At 40.5% G+C, this 27089-nt stretch overlaps 2 protein-coding genes across 3 annotated transcripts; one reads left to right on the top strand and one right to left on the bottom strand.

Moving 5' to 3' along the window:
- Positions 1-1118: 1118 nt before the first annotated feature.
- LOC146453257 (uncharacterized) lies at positions 1119-11386 on the bottom strand. 2 transcript variants are annotated; one of them, XM_085096784.1, is made up of 2 exons: positions 10964-11386; positions 1119-4675 (listed from the first exon to the last, which is right to left on the bottom strand). In XM_085096784.1, exons 1-2 carry the CDS (start codon positions 11127-11129, stop codon positions 1929-1931), a joined length of 2913 nt encoding a protein of 970 aa, XP_084952910.1. In that variant the 5' UTR covers positions 11130-11386; the 3' UTR covers positions 1119-1928. The 2 variants fall into 2 exon arrangements, with proteins under 2 accessions (XP_084952910.1, XP_084952911.1); XM_085096785.1 differs by lacking the exon at positions 10964-11386 and adding an exon at positions 7541-7653.
- A 2506-nt stretch (positions 11387-13892) lies between these two features.
- On the top strand, positions 13893-24766 carry LOC146453256 (uncharacterized). Its single transcript, XM_085096810.1, has 5 exons — positions 13893-14412; positions 15451-15662; positions 18062-18903; positions 21956-22988; positions 24482-24766. Exons 1-5 carry the CDS (start codon positions 14315-14317, stop codon positions 24745-24747), a joined length of 2451 nt encoding a protein of 816 aa, XP_084952936.1. The 5' UTR covers positions 13893-14314; the 3' UTR covers positions 24748-24766.
- Positions 24767-27089: the final 2323 nt, after the last annotated feature.

Below are 27089 nucleotides of genomic sequence, written 5' to 3'. Positions count from 1 at the left end.
TCCCTCCCCCCTCTACATAAATAATGACCGGTCCCTTAATTTTCCAAGTTTTTCAACCATTCATATTTCATCTTTTCATAACTAGCACTTTAAAAATTCGAAAGGTTTTTATCGTTTTTTTATTAACTTAGCTTTTTTTAGTTCCTCAAGGTTAGTTTTGTTTAACCGAAAATTTGGCAACTAAATCACTCTATGACCCCGCGGGCCAAGATAGATGAAGATGTCTCACGTTTACTATAGAGAAACAATCATGTAGAAACGTAGCCACCCACACAGACGTCCTTAGGGGTTCGTCACGCGTTTCCTCTCCCGCGTGACGAACCCCTAAGGACGTCTGCGTCCGAGGCTAGTAGAAACGGTTTCTGTCTTCAAATGAAAGGTGAATAACAAATGCTTTCCCCTGAATTTCATTTAAAAATATAAACAGCGAAACATTGAAAAACGTACAAGGATTACGTACGCGTGATGCGTAACGTTACTCTAGATCATACCGGAAATCACGATCCGTCGTTGACCCGGCGTCACATAGATATCAGGACCGTACAAATGGTTTTTGTCTCTAAACGAAAGGTGAAAACGTAAGGATTAAAGCCCAGGGATTATAAAAAGCATTCGTATGACAAATGTCGTTTTCCCCTGTATTTCATTCTGACTGCAAGAAATGCAATTCTATCTGGTGGTTACTTAATATCGCTGTATCTATCTATTTGGAAGAATTAGCGATGCTGGATGTTATCACTGCTAAAAGATTGTAGGCCTACGCACCACGCAGTCCAATATGGCCCGAGTATAAGCTGAAAACAGCTTCTTGTTTCTTGACTTAAGCTGAGGTGAGGGATCCCCGTCCTCACATCAATATAACTGTTGCTTGGATTCCAATATTATACTGTACGTCATAGTTAGATTGAGTCAGGAATCGCGCAGGAGGTGGGAAAATTGAGTTTTACTCCTAAAAGGGATGGAGATGCATCTAGACAAACCATATAAAAAACTTTGTAAAGGAAATCAGATGCTTCATCACAAGCTTTTGTGTTCCGGGTTGATGGATGAATTACAGAAAGGTTTACAAAGTTTATTGTTCCCCTCGATAGTAAATTAGGTTCACGAAAACACATTAATCGTCAAAATAGGTCGTTTATTTAATTTTCATGCAAAACAAATTTGGAAGCAATTCAGATGTACAAAATACATGGAAGTACTCTTTTACAACTGATATAAAATACCACCTTAACAACACAACTTGCAAATGTAAAACTGACTCTCCTTGTAAAACACTACCTGCATTACGTGAAAGAATATACATGCTTTTAATAAATACAACTAGTCATGTACAATGATATTTAAGAAAGTACACTTTTCATACAAGCAAAATCGTTAGTGGAGAAAACTAAATCAAGATTTGTAAAAAAAAAAAAAAAGCACGCGTTTAACAATAACTTGAATCGATTGTCTTTTTTTTTTTTTTTTTTTTCTATTTTCCAATATTATATTGTTCTTTGACTGTGACCAGCACCAAATTCGCCCTTAAAGAACCAATACAAAGACGGTCACTGACGGACTGATAAACAACAAATTTTCACGACCAGTATCATAGCAGCAAATAATTGGGAGATAGTAGAGAGAATATATATTCGATATTCTGGCTGATCACTCGCAATAGGTCTATACAACCCTTCTCTCTTGAGCTTGTGGGTAACAACCTAACTTTTAAACATTCATTCAAATGAAAGCTTTTTTGAAGTACTGGTATGCCACAAGGCGGTTCCACCTTTTGAGTCTGTGGATGAAGTCATGAATCGCCAGCGTTTAAAGAAAGCTCTTGTACCTTTCTTATGGAGATGGTTGTATTTTTTTGAAAATGAAATTATTTGTTGTATTCCAAAAGAAGCAAAGATCGAGATAGAGTCCATTTCCGACAATTTCCATGTTTAAAAGATGCCGCCCTTTCGTAAAGTAGACCAGATGTTTCTATCACAGTCTAAAGTCTTTGGTTTCACCTCAAGAGCTTGTTTGCTGCAGCTTTGAAGTCTTTTTTTCAAGCCGGAGACCATATTCTTGGCGACCGTCACATTTCTTTCACCAGGCGTCTTTTCCTCAGCTGGTACAGGGTTGTCCCTAATAGCACCTAACGATGGCTCTTCGGTAGTCACTGACGAAAGAAGTTTATCTTTCTTTGGGCCCTGGGGAGCTTGAAACCCAGACAAAAACTTCTCAAATATATTGTCTCTTGTTACATGCACAGCTCGAAATTTTTCACTTGCCTTACAAGGGGAAATGCGTTGTGTTTTGTCATGATCACGTTTTAATTCCTGTGTCACTTTTCCTTGACTAACTTTAGTAAGTTCAGTTTTCTGCATCTCAGCGCCACCACAGTCTGCAAAGTCTTGTCTTTCTACGTCTAAGATTTTACCTTTCCTTATCATTTGTGAAGTAATGGCATCATGTGATTGTTCAGTTGTCGCGCAGTCCACTTTCTTTGTGTTTCTAGCTTCCAATTCAACGTTTTTCTGGTTTTTATTTGAACTGAACTGTTTTCTGATGTTACTGACTTTCTCTTCATTGTCTCCAGTGCGTTTGGAGTTTTCACAGGGTTCAATTTTTACTTTCTGATCATAGGACATTTCAACACTATGACTGTCTTCGCATATTTCTTCCTTTTCCTTTAGTGAAGATTCCGTTTGTTCGTGACCGGATCCTTCCATTTTCTCTTGCTTTTGGAGGCCTACATGCCGTTCAACATTGTCGCCATCCGTCACGTTGTCAGTCACGCTTTCCTGTCTGCAGTTCGTTTTCTCCTGGCTGTGACGTTCCTCTTCGCTATTAGCATCATCCGTCACGGTTTCAGTCACGCTTTCCTGGCGACTGGTTCTTCTCTCTGGAGCAAGACGTTCAACTGCATCCTCTTGATCATCATCAACATCAGTCACGCTCTCAGTCGAGCTATCCTCGCTACTGCTTCTCCTCAGCTGACCTTGACTTTCAAGTGCATCTTCTCCATCTTCAGTCACGCTCCCTTGGCGGCTGGATCTTCCGCCCTGTCTTTTAACTTTGCTTTTCTTCCCCTTGGATAATGACTCTGGTACTTCTTGCCGCAAGTCCTCGATCTCCGTTTTCTCTCCTGTTACTTCCTCGGCTCGCCTCAGTTTCTGAATTAAACGTTTCTCCAGTTTAAGGAGAATACATTTCTTCCAGTCTATGGTCTCAATCTTCATTCGTTTCCTTGTCTCCACGATCTTTTCGCTGATTTCCGTTACTGTCTTGGTGAGCCTCGGTGAAGTGGGACTGCTGTCACGGCGTTGTTGATTTGTTTCCTTTTCCCGCTCAGTCATTTCAGATTTGTTAAGAAGTGGAAGGTACGGAGGGGGACCGCCCAAGTACAGCTCGGAATCAGGATGACTTGGATTTCGAAAAGAACCCGGATAGTGCTCTTGTTCCGGATGATTAACATCATCAGAACGATGAGTATTTTCCGTATTGTCAGAGTGTCCAGGATCATCAACTTTTGGTGGCTGATCAACATGCTCAGGATGAACAACATGTTCCGGATGACCAGAAGGTCCCGGGTCATCAGCCTTTCCCGGATTAGGGTGCTCACTATTGTTTTTCTGGTCATTGCAGTTCGTTAGATCGACTTCGTCCTGTTTTCTTTCCCTTTGGGAAGAAGTACTCGTTGAAAAACGGCCATTTCCAATACATACTTTTGTCAAGACTACTTCCTCGTCTTCGTAATTTTGGAAACTACTATCTCCTGGAGTGGTCTGCTTTGATAATGGTAGACGTGCCCGTGTTTGCCGATCTTCACTACTCTCGTACATATAAGGAGATCGACACCTTTCACGTTGTTCAGCACCAGAAGATGGGCCATTGCTGGCAATATACTCTGTACGTGTTGTAGTAGAAGCCTCGACAAGAGAACGACTGATGGTTGGCACGCGACGATCCGAGTTAACAGGCGTGTTTTTCATCACGGAATGAACGGCAATGATTCTGGGTAAGGTCTGATGATCCATGGCTAAACCAGCCGACTTTAAAGTATTATAGGAATAATTAGTTCTCTGATCATTTCTATTTGAAACAATGTTTATCCCAGGGACGCATCGGAAACCTTGCGATTGGGAGGGCAGGTGTGACACATTGCTTCCGTCACGAACGCTTCCAGGGAAATTGCCAGGTGCAGGAACTCTTCGCTTCATGAGGACATAACGAGGCTGACCTTTAACAACATCAATGGATCTGTCGGCCTGATTCTCATATTGCTGCAAAAGTTCTCGTGCTTTCTGCAGTTTGAGCAGCTTCAAAACTTTACCTCTGGTGTTATCAAGCCGCCGCATAATGGCCTGCAGTTTAAGTTGTTCTTGTTCATTTTTCTGTTGCTTCATTTTCTGAGGTAAGGCTTGCTCGGAGGGTGACAGGCGAGGACGTTTCACTTCACTTCCAGTTAAATCTGTGACGTAATCACCGGAGCGGCGACCAGATTGACCACGAGTGATGCAATAAGGGGCGGAAGAAGCCGTCTCCGAGAAGCTGACCGCAGGAGGACTGGCATTTGATAGTGTTTGCTGAGAAGCCAAAACCCGCTCAAAAACACTCGGAGGTAGAGAGAAGGTTGTCTCCACTACGGGAATGTCCCCGAAACTCATTTCTCCGATGGACAGCGGACTTTGTACGGAACGTTCTAAAAGTCAAAGGAGAAAAGTGGTTAGAATTGGTTGGGAGGAAAACTGAAAAGAATTGGCAGACTATAAGGACAATAGCGAATTTCCAGTTATTTGCTTGTTTAACAAATCACTAATCACTAACTAATCACTGTAAACTGTTTTCAGCTAGTCACGAGCCTTGGATTTTGAAGCGAAATTCTCCGAGTCCCTACGGGATAAGAACTCATGAAGATTACGTGCACGGGTTAGATATTCTAATGCACCTATCAATTCGAATTTTCAATATCCGCACCCCCTCCCGGGGCATTTGAAATTTTGATTCGGTTTTTCGAATTCCCGCCTTCCCTCAAATGCTCCAAGGCCTCTCTTGGAGCACAAATTTCAGCTTCAATCAATCACTAGTCATGCTTTGCAAACCGCAAACAAAATATTTTGAAGCTGTTTTGAGTCATTCATTCGCTCAGAAAGCCATTCGCTCCTGTGCTTGATAAACTCCTCAACTCCGAAAACCGATGAAAAACCAAGCAGGAATTCCGCTGCACCAAAATAAAAATTGGCATTAAATTCCCCACCCCGGACACGGTACACAGTCACAAATACCCCGAGGATATGACCACGGCTGGGGGAGGATGTCGAAGGTTCGAATTGATCGGCGCATGAGCACAAAGCTTCTGGGAGACTCATGACCAATTGAGTTATTTACTGGGCTCATAACCGACATACAGTCACACGCTGCCAGGATTAGTGATGTCGTAAGCTTTAAGTGTGCTGATCAACCCTTGAAGCCCCAACAGTGACCAACATAAGACCATGTGTCTTTTTCACCCACAAAATAACCATTTTCTCCCAATTGCTGACTCTGAACATTAGATCCTTAGGTGGAGAAGGACATTGAGAGCATGAATGTAGGATAATCCAGCGCAGACTGAAATAAACTTCAGAATCACTCGGAACTTGTCGTAAAGTTTTATATGTTGAGTTCAGTTCTACTAAAATTCTATTAAATGGTTTATTTAAAAAGGGTGAATAAAATTAAATATTTATAGTAGTAAGAAATAAAAAAAAAACAAACGTAATTATTAATGCTGGAAACAGTTCTACCAAACGCCAAACAATGACAGGAAATATATTTTGATAGATAGCCGTACTTCAAGCCCTTAAAACTGCACCAATTGAAGAAGTTGGATTTTATCCACAGAAAGTTACAAGCGTACCACATAAACGAAAATGGAGTACTAGTTAGGAGAGATAGGGTTAAATTGCCTGATTAATGAGCGAATAAGGCCGCTTTTTTGTCTTCTTAGACAAGTTGAACGAATTGGAATAATCGCGAAGTAATACACATAACGCGAACTTATATTTTCAGTGACGTCTGCTGCCGTCGTCGTTGCTAAAGGTCTCTAATATCAAATTGTCAGGTACAACGCACAGGTTTACCGTTACACTGGGACGGTGAAAACGTTTCACACTTGCAATGAAACAGCAAAATACTAATGACCAATGCGTAGTCGTATATTATACAATACAGCACACACACATACACACACACAATAAGTTTCCAAAAAGGCGGATATTTTGAGCCTGGCTGCAAGAACGACGAACAGACTCTGGATACAAGTTGTGACATGGACCTGTAGCGAAGCTGAGGGTTCGTCAGCCTATAATCAAACTGAAAGTAGGCTACTATATTTATATTTTGGTAAAACGCAAAAGAAATTTTGAACACAGCGTTGATTACTATATTTCAGGAAGCAATCTTAGCTAAAAAAAAATAAGTTAAAATGTATTTGATCAGCCTTACTTTTAACTTTAACCTTCGCTTGCATTCGAGGCGTTCGCTTCCAAGTCGCCGGCTCCTCGTTATCCTTACTTTGAATCGTTCTGTAAACGATGATTTAATCGTCGACAGGTTGTAGGAAGGCAGGTGTTCGAAAGCGATACACCTCAACAGGTGTAAAATTACTGATTATTTTGCTGTAACTGTTTGAAAGTGAAAGAGGGGTCTATAGTCTTGACTCAGTAGTAATACCAATCCAAAACAGTACGTTTTCCCGCTAGCTTTGGTGGTACAAGGATCATTATGATTTCGAGACATCTTAATTGATTCTATACTAGCCTGTAAACAGGTAGAGGCTCTCAAGTGGGGTATAGGGCGAAGAGCAAAATCGAGCTCGCTCGACTCGCTCTCGTTCTCTTCGACCTGTGGCCCACTTTGGGAGGCTGTTCACAGGCTTATTCTATACGAATTGTTACATACGAATATTTTAGGCTAATGCCTTATAAACCTGACCTAATCATTGGAAAGTCGTATTTACTGGCAAAACACACGGCGGGAGCTTCACAGCCTTGCCTTAACGTCTTAAGAAACGAAATACAACCGGTCCTGTTCTATTGTTGAAGTTTGCATTTCCTGATTTGATTAGATTGTTTAATGTTATCTGTCAAGGGCAAGAGCTTCCCTAAAGTAGCCTGGATACCGTCTAATAATTAGGGGAAAACGTCGAGAAAAAGTCGTAATGCGCGGCCTGGTTTCAGCAAACGTCGCAGTTGTGCCGTGTCGAATTTCATTCAACGAGTTCGACGCAGCGGAAGTTTGACATCTGAATCAGCTGTCGAACTATTGCTGTAAGTTCGACTGGTTGTGTCGCATCGGCGGCACGATTCAAATGTCGAATTTGGCCGTGCCGAATAAAATGTCTACATTTTTCCAATATATGCGCATTGACTTTCACGTCAAAGCGTTATCAATATGGCGTCTTGGCCAAGAACACTGATCTAACTTCGACGTCTGAACTTTTCCGGAACTTCATTAATTCACTTGAATTCAATTCGGCACGGTTAAACTACAACGTTTGAGCGCCATGGCTTTCAGTGTAACTTACGATTCTTCGCCATTCTTCAATCCTTATTTTTCATCCTCAGCCCTTTGTGAGTTTCCTAACTATTACTTCTTAAATTTTCCGTGTATGCTACTACTTTCTTTAAATCCACTTTCCTCTGAAACTAAAACTTACAATCCAGGCACATTACACTGATTATAATTCATGCAAATATTTTATTTTAGTTTCTATTCCTTGAGGGCTTTCTTGAGTTACAGAAAGGTGTTCAGCGGATTACCAAACCTTTCGGTTTTCTTTTAATATGAAACTGTTTGACAGTCATTCGCTCTGATGAAGGGCTAACGCTCGAAACGTCAGCAATCGATTCTTTCTACGGTAGCCAAATTACCTTATCAACCCTGTTGATAAAACCAAACATTCATATTCGTTTACACTGAATCAGCCGTATGATTTACTCTCCACTTCTATGGAAAAGAAATCCGATCAAAGCCAATGTTTCTGGGCATTTAATGATTACATACAGCTGTGAACTCCATATGAAAAGGAAGAGATATCCAGAACGCAATCTAATATTATTCAGAACAGTTTTCCAAATCGAAAATAAATAAGCTAATTTCGAAAATACAAATACGTTTTGAATTTTAAAGACCAAGAATTCGGCAGAAGAAAACAAATCGCTGTTAAAATTAGTGTTGCCTTTGTCTCGAATTAAAGACTCGACGAGCTTGTTACCAAGTTTAAAACAACAAAACATCAATATCAAATAAACTGCCATAAGCTGGAGGAATCTGCCATCATTGACTCTCCACTGTAAGAAAGTTTTGTCGTAACGTCGAACAATTTATGGAAATTACTCTGTCGTTAATACAGCGCTACACAAAAAAATCCCGTGATGCCTTCTCCTGTCATGAGTCTTACTACTCCAGGCACTCGAAACCTCAATGCGATCTGCCACAGGCCTCCCGCGTTGGACATTAAGCCGGCGACACACCTGGCGATTTTGTACGCCGATCGCCACGATCGGCGTATAAAATCGCCAGGTGTGTCGCCGGCTTTAGGTAGCTTAAGCGACGGCAACGACAACGCCGCAAAACAATAGGTTTAATGAGCAAAAACAATCGCTCTGCACGTGCGTTTTACATTTTGGTACATTTTTTTGCCGTCCTCTGCAAAACAACGATGACCACATTTAAGGTTTTTCGGAGAACGTGAACGGACGACGGTGAATTTTTTGTTTTCTTTCTTAACTTGTACGCCACTCCTACCAATTTGGTTCCTGGATAGTTCGCCATTTTTTTTAAAAGTTCAGTGAGTTGAAATAATTGCAAAGTAGCACAAATGTATAAAGTTTATTTTCAGGTGACGTTTCCATTGCCGTTGCCGTCGTCGTTGCTTAAGCTCCCTATTGTACTTGATTCTACTAGCTAAATTCAAGCCGGCATGGTGTGTGATAATCAGAGAGCTGCCCGGCAGTCGTTCGGTTGCTGTGTGCATTATGCGGGTTGAATGTGCGGCAGTTTTGATTATCGTTTGTCGGCCACCCAACTTTCCGGCAGCATCACACAACAACCTTTGTGAATCCGGCCGGTCATCCCGCATGAATCGGCTGCCGCACGCGCGCAGTAGGCTAATCCTACGACCGCGAAACAAAAAAAAGCGACCGCTTAAACTTTTTTACATTAAATCCTACTAATTTGGATTAGCTGTATCTTGCATTGGTATCAAATATTTTTTCCCATAAAAGTAATCACAATTTTATTTTGATGAATATAAACCCAATTGAGTTTACAGTACAGCTTCCGTACCAGGGCCAATTCAGTCAATTCAGACAAAACCGGCCCGTCAAGTTGCAGGATAAACTACGAATATCAACCAAAGTCGTTTGACTCTATCACGAGCGAGCTTAACAAGGTGGCGTTCATTTAAATTTCAACGCTATTCCGTGACTGCTTAGAATTTAAGGTCCCATTATTTTGATCATGGGAAAACAAGAAACAATATCATTTCATTTGGCGCTGTTTACCTGACAGCGATGTGCTACCTTGTTTGCTAGAAAAGTATCCGTCTCTCCACTTCGGAAAGTACAATTTTATTCAGAGATTTGAAAAGTTAGACAAGTCTGTTTTCTAACCACTGTGCCGGGGAGAAAGTGTTGTATCATGCTTGCCTTATTTTATTTCTTGTGTTCTAGTCAATGGTCTCTTAAAGCAAGTGACTACTTGTATAACTATCCTAGAAATAGAATAAGGCAAGCACGATACAACACTTTTGCAATAAGTGAACCGACCTAAAAGCATGTACTTCTCCAAGACTAATGCATACAGCAACAATGTATTGCTGATACTTTTGCTCCCACGCTCAGTTGAAAATATAATTATGATTCCTTAAACGTGCGAAGCTTTAATACGGCAAAACAAAACAAAGCCGTACCTGCCCGCGTGGGTGTCAGGCCAAGCAAAAATCAGCCCAAGTTAGATATTCAGAATTTACCTTAGCCGTTACGGAGAACTGTGTATTTGCGTATCTACTCGGTAAGGCAACCTTTCGAAAGCAGGCCTGGTTTAAAAGGTCAGATATTAGCGGGTTTACTTCGGTCAGAAAATAGAAAGTGATGTCCATCCGGTTCTAATGCGTGGGCAATAGAACCACATGCATTTTTTACGCGTACATTCACGTCTCCAGGTTACATGTAATTATAACGTCAAAAAAACCGCTAAAACAAGAAATACGGTCTCTTTCTGTTGACAATGTTTTTGCTGTGACAATAGCAGATGTTTCTACTGCTCCGTAAATTTATGATTTTCTGTAACACCATCATCTCGTTGTTTGCTTATTTCATAAATAAAACTTGAAAATAACATTTTTTCCAGATTCATTCTCCACTGAGGAGCGTGTACAAATGACGAAAATTCCAATCTGTTCTGAGGAAATGAGGTTTTCTCACTTCTTCGGGAGTCTTGTGACCTTTTCGCAAAAGCCATGATGCGCACCGTACCTCTCTTGAATTACAAAACCGGGTTGCTTTGAAAAATGTAGACGGACAAACAAACAAGTGGCTATCACTCGCCAGTAGACGACAAATAGGAATTTGTATGCTACATGTAATATGATGGGTATGTATTGTGCGAAAACAGCCAGTATTTGCCGAAAATATATAATTTTGTGTCACTGCAAAAGGTCAAATCTTATCTAAAAACAACACACAGCTGTGCGCTCATTCGCGTCATCTCCCATCAACAAGTTTGCATAGGTTTCTAGTCAATGTCCCGATTATTCGTGATCAAGAAACCATTGCTCCCAGGCCAATGCGTCAGGTTTGCTTTGATTATTGCTGGGGCAGACAATGTGATTTTATTTTATACATATTCCATACATGCAGCCGGTAAAATTTAGTTATATTAAAAAAGGCATCAAAGGCTTTGCACAAGAACGCAGAAAGAGCCGAAACCCTTAAACTTTACTTACCATAAATGGTTTGATCGTCCTGTTTCACTGGGCCAGTGTCGTCGTGCTCGTTCATCCAATCGAAGACATTTCGCCGGTTGTTTTCGGTCTGCGCGTTGAGATCAATAAAGCGAGGTTGACATGAATCGCAAGCTTCGTTTTCCAACCGGCCTGTCAGGGAATCCATTTTTGGCCGGATTAAAAGACGACTTGCCACTTTAATAACCACGTGGAAATAGCTGTACTGAGTAGGTATAATAAACAATGAAAGATTGCCAAGGGCGTTTTTAGCATAAGCAAATGGTCGTTTCTAATATTGTCCGACTGATTTTATATCTCTCTGCGTTTGCGTGGGTGAAAAGTGATTCTCTTCACGAAATATTTGACCAATCATAAAAGTGGAGAGAATGGCGCTGACAGAAACAAAACACGTACCGTTTCGGCATCATCTTTGATGCACCGAACGTCTCGAGTGTCTCGCCGGAAAACGTGGTTCATAAATATCCTAGTCTCTTCCGAAAATCACGCAAAATCACTCCTTCTGTCACGTATCACATTGTCTCATCACAAAGGATTTTGTCTTAAACTGACAACGCCTTTTCCTGTTCAAGATGTTAATTTTACGATTTTATGATCATTTGAATGTACTTTGATGAGAAAGGAGAAAGAAGCAAAACAATATCGAGAGCGGAGGGAATCCATTTTAAGTAAAGCTATTAAATTTACATGTATTGCAATATAATCGGGCCGATTTTTTACAATTTGACCAGATTGTAAACACTTCGCATCATTTCCTGTTTTCTTCATGATATGTCGCGTGTAATTTCTTTGGGTCACGCACGAGTGCGTGACGAACTTCTATAATGTTATTGGAAAATGTAACGCTTGAAGGTGAAATAAAGGTTAACAAGCCAAGTTGAAAAGCAAGTTTAAAATAAAAAAGTTTATGCTTAACCATCCTGCTGTTTGAATACAATGCAATACGCGGTAGGTCTTCCAAAGTGTCGCCATCTTCGATACCAGTGTTGTTGAAAAGATAATCCCATCATAATGAATTCAGCTAATTACTGTAGCCTCAATTTTCCTGGACTTAAGGACCGATCGTTTATTACGTCCTAGGGGGGGGGGGGGGGGGGGCGGTGTTTTTTGAGGGGGGGGGGTAATTTTTTTAAATGGGCTCTTTTTGGGGGGGTAATTTTTTACCTTGTACGAAAAGTGAGGGGGGGTAAAATTTTAAGACATACAAAAGGTACCAACTAAATGTATTTAGCAATCATTCTCATCAATCATAGAGTTGGTAAAATCGACTAGAAACTTCTCCATATCGCTACTATTCTTCAGAGCGACAAAGATCTTGCACGTAATAGGTTGAGTAATGACATGGACATGCAAACCGTGTATTTCATCAAGCAGTTTATCTCTGAAGGCTTGTTTATCTGGGCAAAAAAATTGACTAAAGACGAATAGAGATGGTAGGCTTCTTCAAAATCTATATATCCACATCCATACATCGAATGGTCCTGTACTGCTCTCAAACCCCGAGCTGCTTTGACCTTCTGTGTACCTTCTTTTGACGAGTGAAGAATAGACTCCAGCAATAACAAAACATCGTTATTATCAAGACATTCAAGAGATATTCTAAGGTACATTTCCTTACTTGAATTTCGCCTAACTTCTGATTGTTTCTCTTGCCAGTTCAGATTCAGAGAGCTAGCGACTCGCATGTAACCAAGCGTTGTGCCCAGGAACTTCTCAACAATTCAACCACAAGGCCAACCATTGGGGGGGGGTAAAATTTTCAAACTGTCATTGTAGTGGGGGGTAGAACTTTTGTTTAAAAAAATTTTGGGGGGGGGGGGAAATTTTCAAGGTCGAAAGGGAAGCACTTACGTCGAAAACGAAGCACTCTAGGTCGAAAACGAAACACCCTAAATATATTATATTAAAACTCGAAAACGAAGCACCCTATTTTCAATCAATTACAATCACTTCAACAGAGGCGAAAAACCAAATTTGTGTTGATTCGATAAATAAATTGTTGTTAAAGAACAAAAAGCTTTTACAGGAGAAAAATATCAACAAAAGGTAAAGCCTGACATGCTTTATTCCCGTGGAAAACAGGAAATGCCACTTTGAAGTGTTACTTTTAATTAAGTCAGGGCTGCGAAAATTCATTTTCAACAACTCGCAGTTGAACAGTTTTGCGCAGCACTCTATCCGTTATCGTGCTTGATTCGTGACTAAATTTCGACCCTGAATAAAACAAAACAAAACCCTAAGTCGGCCTTAAAAACCGAGTGCTTCGTTTTCGATCTTGGGTGCTTCGTTTTCGAGTTTTAGGGTGCTTCGTTTTCGACCTAGAGCGCTTCGTTTTCGAGTTTTGGGGTGCTTCGTACTTCGGTCTTCGTTTTCGATACTACCATAACCTGTGAGCCTGTTCTGTTGCCGCAAAACGAAGGAATAGCCCCAGATCTTCCGTAACTTGAAAAAGAAAGTAAGACTCGGATCTTTTCGATCATATCTGCAGTTTGTTGTGTATTCTGCCGTATCTATGTTCAATGGTCTTCTATCTGTTGCCCAGTAACGAAAAATATCCAAATGGCAGTCGCCTCCAAATGGCCAAAGTAAAAGAATCGAATTCTTATTAATATTTTAGAAGAAAAATATAATTAATCTTTCGAGGTATTCTAGTTTTGGAATATCAGGAATATGTTCCAAAACAACGTGCCCTTGGACTACGAGTGGTCAAGCGAAACACGCGAGCGCGCGCGCAATTGGCCCTCGCGAGGAGACGCGTGTTTCGCTGTACTTGTACAGTGATCTGGTCTCTTTACCTCGCAATCACAGTCCCCTGGTTTCCTATGTGTTTTCTTTGTTGAGCGGCTTATTTGAATAACAACACTCCAGACGCTCACATGGGGAAACAGTGCATTGTAAACATCACCACATCACTGATCAATACGTACCTTATTTCGCACCACTGATTTCGCACGAAGAAATGCCAGCCACAATCACTCAGAGAGCCGTGTCAGTTAGTTGGTGGTTGATTTTGTTGCATGTTTAAAAACTCCGAGAACGAATTACAGCTAAATTGCACCACTTCATATTCAACGTAGATTGCGTAAACATCAAAACAAATGTGTTGCGAAATTGAATGTAGCAGCTATTCAATGGACACTTGTGATATGTCGATAATTAACTTTATCGCACTTTCTGATTCGAACGGCATGCAGCACGTGGTGGCGAGAACATTCCTTGACACAATGCAGCGAGAAATCTCTAATATAGCGCTCTAAATTTCTATATTCTATGTTCTTACGATTATCGAGCGAAGATTTCTCAACCATTTTGAGAAGGAAAGCTAGCTATTAAATGTCTTACAACGTTACTTTACCCCCACATGATGTGACTAAACGCACAGGAAATTCTAAACTTGAGGACTCAATCTTCGATCAACGAGGTTATTCCAGGTGAGTGCAGCTCCATACTCGCGTTAATGTTTTCTACGTTACAATTTGTGAATCTCTCAAAGTCATTGAAACATTCGTTTGTTTGATTGCTCCCGGGATTACTATTTCCGTGAGTGACCCGGGGGCTGGGGAGTCTGCTTGCGGCCAACATTCCTGATTAAATTTGAGGCCTTTCCCAGTCGCTTTAATTGTAGGGGATGTATTAAAGAAAGCTGAGAAAGTAGGTGCACAAATCTTTTATGCGCTTTCCTTCTTCTCTTCGTGTCCCAGGTTTATGAGAGAGAATTCCGTGTCAATACTGAGAGTGCTATGAAAGGATATATTCTTTGAAATCTCGGCTGGCCGAAACCAAAGTTTAAAGGCTTTGTATCGAGAAGGACAAAGGGCTTTGTCTTGGTCTTGTCTTACCCCTCTCTTTTGGCTTAACATCACAACCGTTAGGTCAAAGTTGTCTCTTTCGAGTCAAGTTGACTACTCTATTCTGGCAAATTCGTAGTCTGCCTTGCTTTTTTGGTGAGCGTGGGCTCATTTCCGGTATGACACCAATCTTGTCCCTAGAGCCTTCGTTGCCCTTGTCCAGCGGAACACATTCTCGGTGCTGACCAAACTCTGGGGACGAGACTGGGAGTGACACGTGAAACGTGATCTACACGTGATCTAGCTTCCAGGATTGTTCCCCCGGAGGCAATCAGTTTTAAGGGCCGCGTTGAGAATGGGACGGTTCACTGAAAATCTCTGTTCTAATGGCTGCTAGTTTCAAGCAGAAGTCGGCGGAAGCCAAAGAGGGACAAAAACGAACGCTTGATGGATATATTTGACGAGTAGTCCAGACGGGAGAAAGGATTCAGCTGAGAGAACTTGCGTTAAAAAAAAAACTAAAAAAGAAGATGTTTAATCCCTTGTTTAAAAGACACACTTTAAAAAAAATCGGCATTTGTTAACAAGTGAGATGAGTTAGTGCCTTGACAAATGCGGATTAAAAGGTACGTTAGTTTCATAAAAATACTGATAATTTTCTTTTACATATATTTTAACCAGCAGAGGAAGAACGTGTCCGTGTAACAGATACTCGTTCAACAATTTGAAAGAAGTGGAGGGAAATATTGCGCCTGGGTTTGCCATGCCTTACATGTCCTGGATGATGAGACCGCCATTCCCCCAAACAGACGCGCGTATGATACCACAGACTGGATATGAACAACCTGACTGTTATCAGCCAAGGTTCTTCGGTTGGCAATATGCCACCAGGGGTGAGTAATAAACATGATGATATGCATGGAGAGGAATCAACACATGTCGGTTGTCTGAAAATGTCAACAGTTTGTTGTAAATGAATATGAATATATGAAACATATGTTTCATATATTCATATTCATTTATTCATCCTTCAGGGGTATATTACGAACTCACAATATGACCAGCCCCCAGTTGGCTTGATAGCTGAAATGGTAGAGCACTGCACCGTCATCACAGAGGTCATGGGTGCGAATCCCGTTCAAGCCTGAATTTTTTTCAGGCTTTCTTTTAGCAACTGCTTAAGTTGCTTAAGTAAATAACTGTAAGGATCTTTTTTCTATTTAAAGTTTGTTGTAAAGCAATGGCCCGACAAACGTCTTTGTTGCATTTTGTTGTCTTGACCAAGCACACTTCTGATAACAGGTTTTCAGAACTGTGTCTAGGCAACTAGCGTCAAGTTATTCAGACATAATCTATACAAAAAAAACGCTTGTTCACAGTTGCAGTTCTTCTATCGCTATTATTCCTGGGGTGAGGAAAACAGGATTTTCCTTCTTTCATTTATCCTGGATGCTGGTACTGGAAGGCCAGGCGTGCGTTTCTCAAACTCCCAAAAAAATTTCGGACCCAAAAAACTATTTTACATACACAAAATTCATTACCAAAAATTCAATTTTTGATAATTTTGGAAGAAAAACCATTTTAAATTTTCCAAGTTTAATGAATACATATAAAGCCTTGAATTTGATTCAATTTGTTTGAAGATGGCGGCAACAATTGTAAGCCGACATAGCGCACGTGTAGAGCCACTGCTGCAGTGCTATTTTAACCTTCCGCTTTGTGAACTGCTCACGCAGACAATAGTCAGTCAATGGGTTATCAGGCTAAAAAATTAAAAAGCAGGTACCGTCTCACATAGTCAAGGAAGATTACGTTTAATAACGAACATGTGTACAGCGATTTTCGTACGCGGAAAGGTAGTCTTGTGTCTTTCTATACAGAGAACAAAACATTTCGTTTGTCAACATTAATAGCATGAAAGTGAAATTTAAAATAATACTGCTATGTGACGAAAACCTGTGGAAGAGAAGACGAGAGACTGGGGATAGTAGGGCTGTGACGTCAATAAAGGAACGCTTTAAAAGGTCCGGCCAAACGATTGCAACATCATCCAACATTGTTGGACGATGTTACACAGTGTTGAACGAGGTGGCCAAACGATTGCAATATCATCCGACATTGTTGGACGATGTTACACAGTGTTGAACGAGGTGGCCAAACGAATACAACATGTTTGATGCAACAATTTGACTCAACGGTCTGGGACCAAATCTCCTTAAAAGACAAAAGTTTGCCCAAAAAATGGCGCGCGACCGATCGACTACTGCGTCGGACCATCTCGCTTTTCCTGGTCTTACAGTTTCACCTACTCCTTGTTGCCCTTTCTCTTTCTATTTGAAGAGAGATCGCTAATGTTAAGCTTTTGTCGTTGAGAGATTCAAACCTTTGTTCGTTTGCTGTAGCTTGAACACGCACGCGGCATCGCGCGAAGCAAATATAAACAATAAATCATAGGCATGGATACAGATACCCGCAAAGGCAGCTTAGTGGGCATGCGCGCGTTCAACAATGTTGATCACGGTGGCCAAACGAATGCAACCTTTTTTTCTTCACGCCTGAGAACAAAAGAAATGTTGAACAATGTTGAAGACAATGTTTTTATAAGAATAACGACACATTTGAGTTTACAAGACATGTTTCGGTCGTGCAACGACCATCTTCAGTTGAAAGTAGAATTAATTTGAAGTTACATTTGAATTTATAATGTATTATTAGGTGCCCCGTTACCTTTCGATATCTTTTTACGTCTATTGGACCAAAACTTCGTTAATTATTGTAGATATTGATTCATTCAGTTACTGACAGGCAGAACTCAAAAGCTTTTACTGGAGGAAATTTGTCATATACGACCTGCAGCCAACAGTATTTCGATGTTTAAAGAATTCTAAAGATATTACTTTTCGCGCCATTACAAGCTCAAGCTCGTTTCTAATTCGAAAGAACGGCACCTATACGATTTACTTGACGATTACAAAGGCTGCGACCTTTACTAACTGAGTGAGACTTACTTTTACCGCACCTTAATCCGCAAGTTTTGAGAGAAAAGAGGCGCGTGACTCGAGCGGAGTACAGTCTAAATAATCCTCAGACATTTTAGTGGCCCTTTGTATAACTTATTTTGATATACAGTCAACTCTCTCGTAAGCGACCACCCTTGGGGCACGACAAAGTGGTCGCTTACGGGAGGTGGTCACTTACGAGAAGTGGTCGCTATGAGAGAGTAGACTGTATATGTAAATGGACAATAAAACTGATATAATAAATAATTATAAATTATTTTTTCTATCCTCAGCTTCACAGGTTACTAGTCACCAGTCCACGCTCCTCGAGTTAGAAAATGAATCATTTACGACGCAGTTTCAGTTTATGCGATATCACACGGCTGGTTATCAAGCTACCGGATTACACGCGACTGAATATCAAGTTACTGAACATCCATCTATGGGAATTGAAGCTACCCAATGTAACGTAACCGGAATTACCGGATACCAAGTTTCTGGTTTTCATGCAACAGGTTTTCGAGCAATCGAATGTCAGGCAACCGGATTTTCTTTAGATTCTGAGAATAGACTGACTCGAAATCTCGGTGGATTGGCTTATGATCATGGAGAATTTCCGAAAATAATTTCAGTGCACTCGATGGCTGAAAGGCAAAATACAGTGCAGCAATATTCTGCGGGAACGTCAGATTCCGTTAAAGCTGGGTCAGCCATGATAGGTCCTCTGTCTGGACCGGCTGTAAACTCAGGTGTTTTCCTGTATAGTAAGAATCCAACAGTAACTAACAGGCTGCTTGGGCACGAGATCTATGATTACAAAGATCACCTTCAAAACGATGGTGATGACCACTCAGATTACAGTTCTATTGAGAGCAGCTTAAATGAATCGAAAGTTGGGTGTAAGACTGTTACGGAGAAAGAGTTTACTAATCATTCCATAACTACAATACTGTCCTCTGCAAGAAGGACTGGCTCACAGTCCAGTCAGTTTGAAGATAATTGTCATCTTAAAACTCCCAGTGGTGTTATCAATCAGGAAGAGAAAATTTCAGTTGTTGACCAAGAGCTAGAGAGGGAATGGCTATGGCGGATTACAGAGAAGGAAGGCGAGAGTTCAGATGCTGAGAATAATAAGGTAAGAGTTAGTTGTACTTGAGGCTTTCTCCTTTAGATAGCTCTATAGTAGGCAGGACGCCCAACTTGAGAGGAGGGGAAGGGGTGGGATGGAGGAAGTTTTTTCAAGTCATAAGTTTCCGAGTAAATTCTAGATTAATTTTGCAAAGTTCCACCGTTTACAATCGGTGATAGGTTTTGGCAAAGTTAGCTTTTTCATATATGTTTGAATTCAGACAATAGAAAAAGCCAAACAATCAGGTTGGCGCGTAGATTTACCATACAACCAGAAAATTACAAAGATGGTACCTTTTTCTCTCTATCTCTTGTTATTATTTGAATGTGGAAAATCCCTGCTTTTTTTTTTCAAACATACTGCGTATTTTTAGAGTTTTTTCTAAAACGTGACGTCAAGTTATTTTAATAAAAAATTACCATCCAATTTCGTATCTTTCACTTTTCGTACGGAAGACGTAACAACAAAATGCCTACTGTTTTCGCACTAAGAAGTGATGCCGTCAGAAGCGTAAAAAGGAACCTTGTTTGCACTTTCAAGTTAAAGACAGGTGTCAAAAGTTAGCATCATCGCCGAGTGCTGATTTGACTCCCCGCCCCACCTGATTACCAAGATGAGTAAATGATCCTGAAAGTATCTGAAAGTATAACACTGGCTAGCGAAATCTTTGTTCCGGAATTTTCAGTAAAAGTATATCTCACCCAGTTTTGGAAATATCGCAGCCTTTCTAACCGTCAAGTAAATCACATAGGTGTTGAACACCTGCTTTCTTTCGAATACGAAATGAATTTCAGCTTGAAAAGACACGAAAACTAATATCTATAGAATTCCCTCCATTTACTAAGCTTAAGTTGGTGAAATTGAGTTGTTGAAAGTCTATTGGCTAAGGGTCTCATACGACAAATGTTCTTCGGTAAAAGCTCCTGAGTTCTGCCTATAACAGAATGAGCCAAGATCTGCAATAAACACTATGTTCCTTGAAGAAGGGCTGCTCCACTTGATGTAATAAAAGATCTCGGAAGGTAACAGGGCACCACTCGCTCAGCCACGGAGCCAAATTCCCCAAAAGCCCCTGTTACACTTGGTGGAGAACCGTGGTATCAAGAGGATCAAAAGTTCTCTTCACTAAAAGAACAACACCATGAACAGAAACACCCGAGAAACGGAATGGACAGGCCAGGCTGCGATACTTTTTTAAAAGCATCTTTCGAGATTTGCAATAATAATACGATGATTTATGTGCTTGTAGATTCCTCCGGGTTTGCCTCCAATTTTAAGTCATCTTCAGGTTTGCCACAATGACTATTTGGAATCTTATTCTGACGTCTGACGTCAGCCAACCCGAAAGGAGAATTTTTTGGTTTCGTGAATAAAAGCTTTGTGTGAATTTTTAATAGGTTGCAGGATATTTTTTTGCTTTCTTGTGGTGTTCACAGTTGTTTTCTTCTAAAAGAAAAAGCATCGCATTATTTGGGGTAGTATTTACTAAACCTTCCTCAAAAATAAAGCGATCCGTCCTTAATGCACATGAACTTGGAACCAATGGTTGGCAGGTGTCAATCAAACGCCATTGAAGCAGCAGTTGAGCTGTAAGTTTCTCTCAGAAAAAGACTCCTACTGGGGAAATTTTTATAACACCGTCGCATAAATCATCACATTATTATTGCGAATCTTAAGAGATATGGCTAGCCCATGTTAGTTTCCTAGCTGCCCACCGTTTTAGAAAATAAGTAGGATTTTGCCACATTCAAATAAGCTTAATAGCAGATGACGTAATAAACAGGTACGTATTGCAGTGTATTTTGTGGCAAATTATGTGTGATACTGGTTTTTATGTTTGTTTCTAACATCAGAATTACTCTTGTATAAAAATATGATGGGTTTGCCGGAACGTGACTGTATAGTTTACAAAGGCGATTTTTTAATTTGATTTCCATTGATGCTAGTGGCGATTTATTAGCGCAATTTCGGATCCCCTTTGATCGAAATTACCAGTGTTTTTCACTTTTTACAGCTGTTTATCAGCCGATTGATTGCGATTTTGTTGCGATGAGAGTAGAACATGTCGTGCGCTTGTGAAACCATCATAGGCTCTGAGGAACCGAAGCTTCGTATTTTATTTCGCTCACACCTATTTGTCGCCAGAGACCCTCTCGTACCAAATAGACAAGCTTTTTTTACAGCAAATACGTCAAGCAGAATTAAACTTTAAAAAACTGATCAGATGTACCGAAATAATGTAAATCGGATCCAAACAGTCCTCGAAGTCTTTGATCAAGCGTTCTATTGCATGTCACTTGTGTTTGCTTAATTTGGTTCTTTTGTTTGAATATTTTTTCTTTACAGTGTTTTTTTTGTTCGATTTGAAATTGTGCTGGACTATGTTCGTCTATTAAACTGTGATTCTGTATTTCTCAATACCTAGCCTTTGCTAGAAAAATGAACTCTGTAGTTACAGAACGCCTTCTGTATTAATCTCCGCACAAGAGAGCAGAGATTCTCTTCCTTTTATATTAATATGTTCCTAGCTGTATTAGCCCTTTTGCAACGTTTTTGAATAGAAATAGAAAAGACGTTACATGAATTTTGAAATTGTGTTTCTAGCTGCTTTGCTTATTTATGTCCTTCTGAATAGGACGAGTTTTTACAATAGTATAAGGTTTTTTTCCAGGTTTTATTAGCTTTCGCGACAATATAATCTAATGTAAACTTTCGCTGTAGTTGTGCAATTCCTTTTGTTGTAAAATTGTCTTCAATAGGCTCGCTAGCTACAAATAGCCCTTGCTTGTTAAGAGTTGTGAGTTGTGCGGATACAACTTTGTGTGATTTACTGCTGGCCATTGAAGTCCAGTTATAGTAGATTCCGAATTAAGGTACTAATCAATACCAGGGATACCAGGAATAGTGACGAGATTCCGTTCCCATAGGCTTATCAGCGAGTTTGTTTTCCTGCTGTTCTACCAGAGAAGTTACAGTTTCCGGCCCCAAGGCTTTCACTGGAAAAGTCTATTTGTTTATTCTTTTACAATATACTAATAAAGAATTATTGTCTTTTTAGATGTCTAGCAATGGCGCCAAATCGCCAAATCTTTCGGAGGTTTCTTCAAATCCTCTTCTAGAGAGTGATAACCTGAATGAAGTATCAACGTTGGAAACAGAAGCTCAGACGTTGTCCTGGGAAAAATCCAGCGAGCATATGGTGAACGAGAAGAAACAGGCAATGATTCTACATCGCATTCAAAAAGTAAAAAATATCCAGTCAAGTCTTAAAAGATACCAACAATCGCAACATTGCAGAACTCGATTATTAAAGAAGAAAGAAATCCAGTACCCCCCTCTTTCAAATGGTGAGAGCTGCATACCGGAAGGAAGCCCTTTGAATTCTGCGCCTGTCATAATGTCACTGTCAACGCCAAATAAGGAGATGACGAAAGGAACGAGAGAAGTCGAAAGACAAACAGCGCAAATCGGGAAATCAAAAGAAAACAAGTCTAAAGAGGAAGATTCCTTTAGATCGGAGCGGCCAGGAAAATTCTCCGGAAGTGGCATGTATAGGATGAACGTATTTGAAAAACTGGGGCTTTTAAAAGAGCAGAATAGACCGTCTACTGAACTATCCTGTTCAGCCGACAGACCGGAGAAGAATTCTCAAACGTCACCCAGTGAAGAAACCGGTGCAAACGTTCCCGAAGTACTTTCTAAAACGAAAGGTGGGCGTTTTTCTCCTGAGTTTAATTCTGTTTACTCTGAAGATATCTCAGAATTGAAAGAAAGTTACGGGCAAATCTTGGTTAAACCCGCGGACACAGAAGCCGCCGTGCAAACACTCGAAACGTTCAACTTGAGTAAACTTCGTGAATTACCCAACAATTGGAGTTCTGCTTACGTCTCCGCAAATCGGCCAAAATTCATGGAAAGTTGTGATACGCCGAAGAGACAACATATTGGTGAGGCTGTCTTGTACGATGAACCATCCGCCAAGCGACCATGCAAGACTGCACCACGAGAAGATTTCCCGACAGGTGACTTTGGCACGGCTTTCGATGATGATTTCTATCATGAAATGCCCGTACAAGACCAAGAAAATGAAGGTAAGACTAGTTGTCGAAGAATATATATAAGGCGTGTAGTAGCATTTTTAACCTGCGGGAAGTAAAAGAAAAATACAATCCCAGCTACAGCCCTAAAATTTGCGCAGAGAAATATTCATTACTAATTTTTTTCAGATTTCATATTTTTCAGAAATTACCTGACACTTCATACCATATTTGTAGCATTCACAAATGGCGAAAGGTCCATTTGGCGCGACATTTTCACTTATGTGAAGGAAGTAGATACAGTCCTTTAACAAAATCCATCCTTTGGTCATTGGTAAAAAATTCCTTCCAAATTAGCTTTCGTTGATGTCTATTTATTGACGAAGATTTTGAAATAGGCTGCCAAATCTCGTAAGCATCCGAGCTTATTTACAGTTAGCAAATTTGATCAGCAAGATCTTTTGCCACCCCAATCTTGCTGGTAAGATTCTAGTGTAGTGAGGAGAGCTATCATCGTTGGGTTAAATGGATTGTCATCGCCATCCTCTCGTGAAATGAGACAAGTGAACTTGTGAAATAACACAAGTGAAGACAAGTGAAATAAGACAAGTGAACTTGTCCATGCAGAGCTCCAGACTTACAGTAGCCTACCAGCCACAGACTAGTAAAAATTCTCTTCTTGCTAGTAGGTTTAGAGTTTCCGCAAGCCATTTTGTAAACAAATGTCGGAGATTTTTTCTTAATTCATTGTACTTTTCATAAGTCAAAGTAGTGAAACTGCATATTTTCTCATGTTGCATTTACAACAAGTGAGAACAAGTGTCATGTTTGTATTTGTAACAAAATCAAGAAAAAAAAGATAAGAAGAGAAAGCACACACACAAAGTAGTTACCCAAGCAGGCAGGGCACGAATAGGACATTAGCACCCATGTGGGGAACCTCCCAGTTAAAATAAAAAAGGTAAAACAGGTTAATAGTCAACTCTCAAGAGTGGCATTGATCCTTGTGACAGCCACAGCCTATCTTGCTATCCAAGTACATGGAGTGGGTATGATTTTTTTCTGGAATTGAACATTACATTTTAGTAAGTGACCACCTTGATGAAATCCCATTTAATTCACTACTCACCCAAACCTTGTTTTATAATGCAGGGCTGCAAATAAGTTTCGTCTCTTGAAAGGACATATTTCCAAATAAATCACCATCTTATCCATTTGTCCCAGGGCTTGCTGTTACTAATTTTCAGCTCTGTATTGTACGAAGCAGTGGATCCCGCAGATTGCCATTGTTTCTGATCTCATAGGCGTTCACTTATCTGAGACTTAAGCTTGCATGTGGATAAGAAAATTTCACTGACTTGTGCTCTTACAAAGCTGGAAGGACAGTGTGGGTAGAACACATGCACACCAGAAGATCAGGTCAAAAACGACTCAGTTTTATGAAGTGACCGTTTGAGGATTCTGTGTAGCAGTAACACGCCCTTTGCAGCTTATGATTATCCATATTGCATTTCATTTTCATTTTTCATTGTTTATTGTCCCTGTAGAAAATGTGCAACAGTGGGAAAATTCTGCAGCCGATTCTGAAGCCGGGAGTAATGAGAGTGGAAGCAGCATCTCCAAGCTTGCAACGACTGTGGACAGTGAGTTTATCACCCCGAGGGTTTATGAGGATGACACACTTCAAAGAAATCACGAGTTACGAGAAAGCAAGATTAACAATCTTATTCGTAAACAAGAAGGGCTATTGCAGGCATTAGAGAAAATGTCCTCTAAAACTCACCTCGGAGACGAGCAGTACTTCATCCCTTGATGGGACCCCATGATTTGCAGGATCACAGGTGGCCCACAGTAGTCAAGAAAATACATAAAATGAATAAAACTTAAATTGTAAATAGTCATTGGGCGGTTGGTGTTCATTATAAAACTCTTAAACAAGTAATTGTATCTGACCTAAAAAAGGTATAAAAATACTAAATTTTCGGCAGCACTTCTACCGCCTTCGCTATAGTTGTCATTTTACCCTATACCTTGTTAGGTCAGATTCAATTCTTTTTTATATGAAATTGTAAACTTATTTTCTTTTTTTGCGTCTGTCGTGTGCGTTTGTGTCTAGAGTCGGACTGAGAGACAGGAAACACTGTTTCGTGCGCCAGCGAATCTGAGCATTCTGATGTTTATAACACTTAGAAACGACAGTGATTTTGTTATTGTGAAACAGTAAAAACCTCCGGTCCACTTCCTAACAAACATATGGGTACAATGCTACCATTTCTATCAATCGAGCTCTGTATACAAACGCACACAAAAAATACAGGCGCAAAAACAGAGGAATTTGACAATTGGAATTTCATTCGTTTTATTTATTTTATTGACTGTTGTGGGTCGCCTGTGGTTAAATGAAACACAAGAGCCTTCTAATGGGCCAGAATTGTTACGTTGAGTGCGATTACAACTTATGAGTTACAGTCCGCATTCTTAGAGACCTTCTTCCTACGTTGTGTTGTCCAATAGACAACAAAATAGCTCTAAGAACGAAATAATATTGCAAATGATTATCTAAGCATGTTTACTAGCCTGGGCCTTGTCCACACTAATGTGTTTTTATTTGAACAGGCATAAATTCCGATGCTTTTGGCCTTGCTGCTGGTCGTTGTCATCAAAAACGTATACATTCGAAGTACACGGATCCCTATCGTATCAGCGTCGACGGACAGCGAAAATAGTGGATTTCGAAAACAGGGTCTTAATTCACAAACATCGCTGGTGCGTTTGATTGTTGCGTTCGCGATGACTGTCGTGGCATTTCCTCGTAACGTACCAGCGTATCTGAGCGTTTAAGTGCGAAAGTGATAGCGAAAACCAAAGCTGTCGATGCGTTTTTGGTAAACGAAAACGGGCCCGTTCGAAAACGAATTAGTGTGGACAGGACCTTAATGATGTACTTATTTTCCGATCCAAAGTCATTTAGGCAACGGCGACGACAACGGTAACTTAACAATAGGTTTAATGAGCAGAAACATTCGCTCTGCGCGTGCTTTTAAAAGTTTGGTACGTTTCTTTGCCGTCCTCTGCACAACGTGAAATGACCAATTTCGAGATTTCGTGGAGAACGTGAACACACGACGGTTAATGTTTCATTTTCTTTCCTAACTTGAACGCCACCCTTACCAATTAAGTTCCTGGATTGTTCCGTCGCCGTTTCTGTAAAAGTTGAACGAGTTTAAATAATCGCGAAGTAGCACAAAAGAAATCAACTTATATTTTCTGCTCACGTTTTCGTTGACGTTGCCGTCGCCGCTGCTTACGTTTTCTATTAGGGAGTTTTAGTAACGTGACGGCGACGGCAACGATAACGTCAAAAAAGCAATAGGGTTTTTAACCAAAACATCAACTCTGCACGTGGATTACACTTTTTGGTACATCTCTGCGCCGTCACTACACGACTATGGAGGACTTAAACACGCGACGAATAATTTTTCTTTCTCTTTCTAAACTTTAGTGCGGTCTCCAAGAATTCATCTCCAGAAAATTTCACCTACATTTGACATCTAAAGCAAGTTGGAATAATTGCGACGACGTTTGAAAAAACGCGAATTCATTTTTATAGTGACGTTCTCGCTACCGTCGCCGTCGTCGTTGCTAAGAAGGCGGAAGACGTCACATGTCAAGCATTCCAAGCGTCGCGGATTATGATATGTAATTGCTTGCAAAGCTCCCAGATTTTGTATTTTGACTGGTGAATTCTTCAACCAGTTTTATGTTATTTGATCCTGGCTTTATTACTAGTTGTTCTACTTTAAACGTTGCTCTTCGTGTACTTTATCGCAAGTAATTCAGCTTATAGCTGCGAGTTGTGTTTTTTTTTTAATAAACGATTTATATATCTATCTATCTCGAGCCACCCTAGTGATGGAATTACAGTTCCATGCCACTTTTTTCTCTTCCTTTTAGGCCCCGTTTATATGGAGATAAGTTGTCCCGGGAAAGAGGGTCACCCTCCCAGCCGAGTCAACTTCAGCGAGCGTTTATATGAGAAGAAAGTTGACCCCTTTGCCCGAGCCAACAGCGCTTGCGCATGCTCTGATTGTCTCGCCTTGACGGAGTTGACCCGGCTAGGCGAGTGGAGATAAGTTGGCCCGGCTAGGAGGGTGA

Source organism: Pavona decussata, unplaced genomic scaffold (assembly GCF_977016875.1).
Source record: "Pavona decussata unplaced genomic scaffold, jaPavDecu1.1 SCAFFOLD_339, whole genome shotgun sequence".
Lineage (NCBI taxonomy): Eukaryota > Metazoa > Cnidaria > Anthozoa > Scleractinia > Agariciidae > Pavona > Pavona decussata.
The sequence above is the reverse complement of the archived record's forward strand: the minus strand, read 5'-3'. Positions and strand labels throughout refer to the sequence as shown.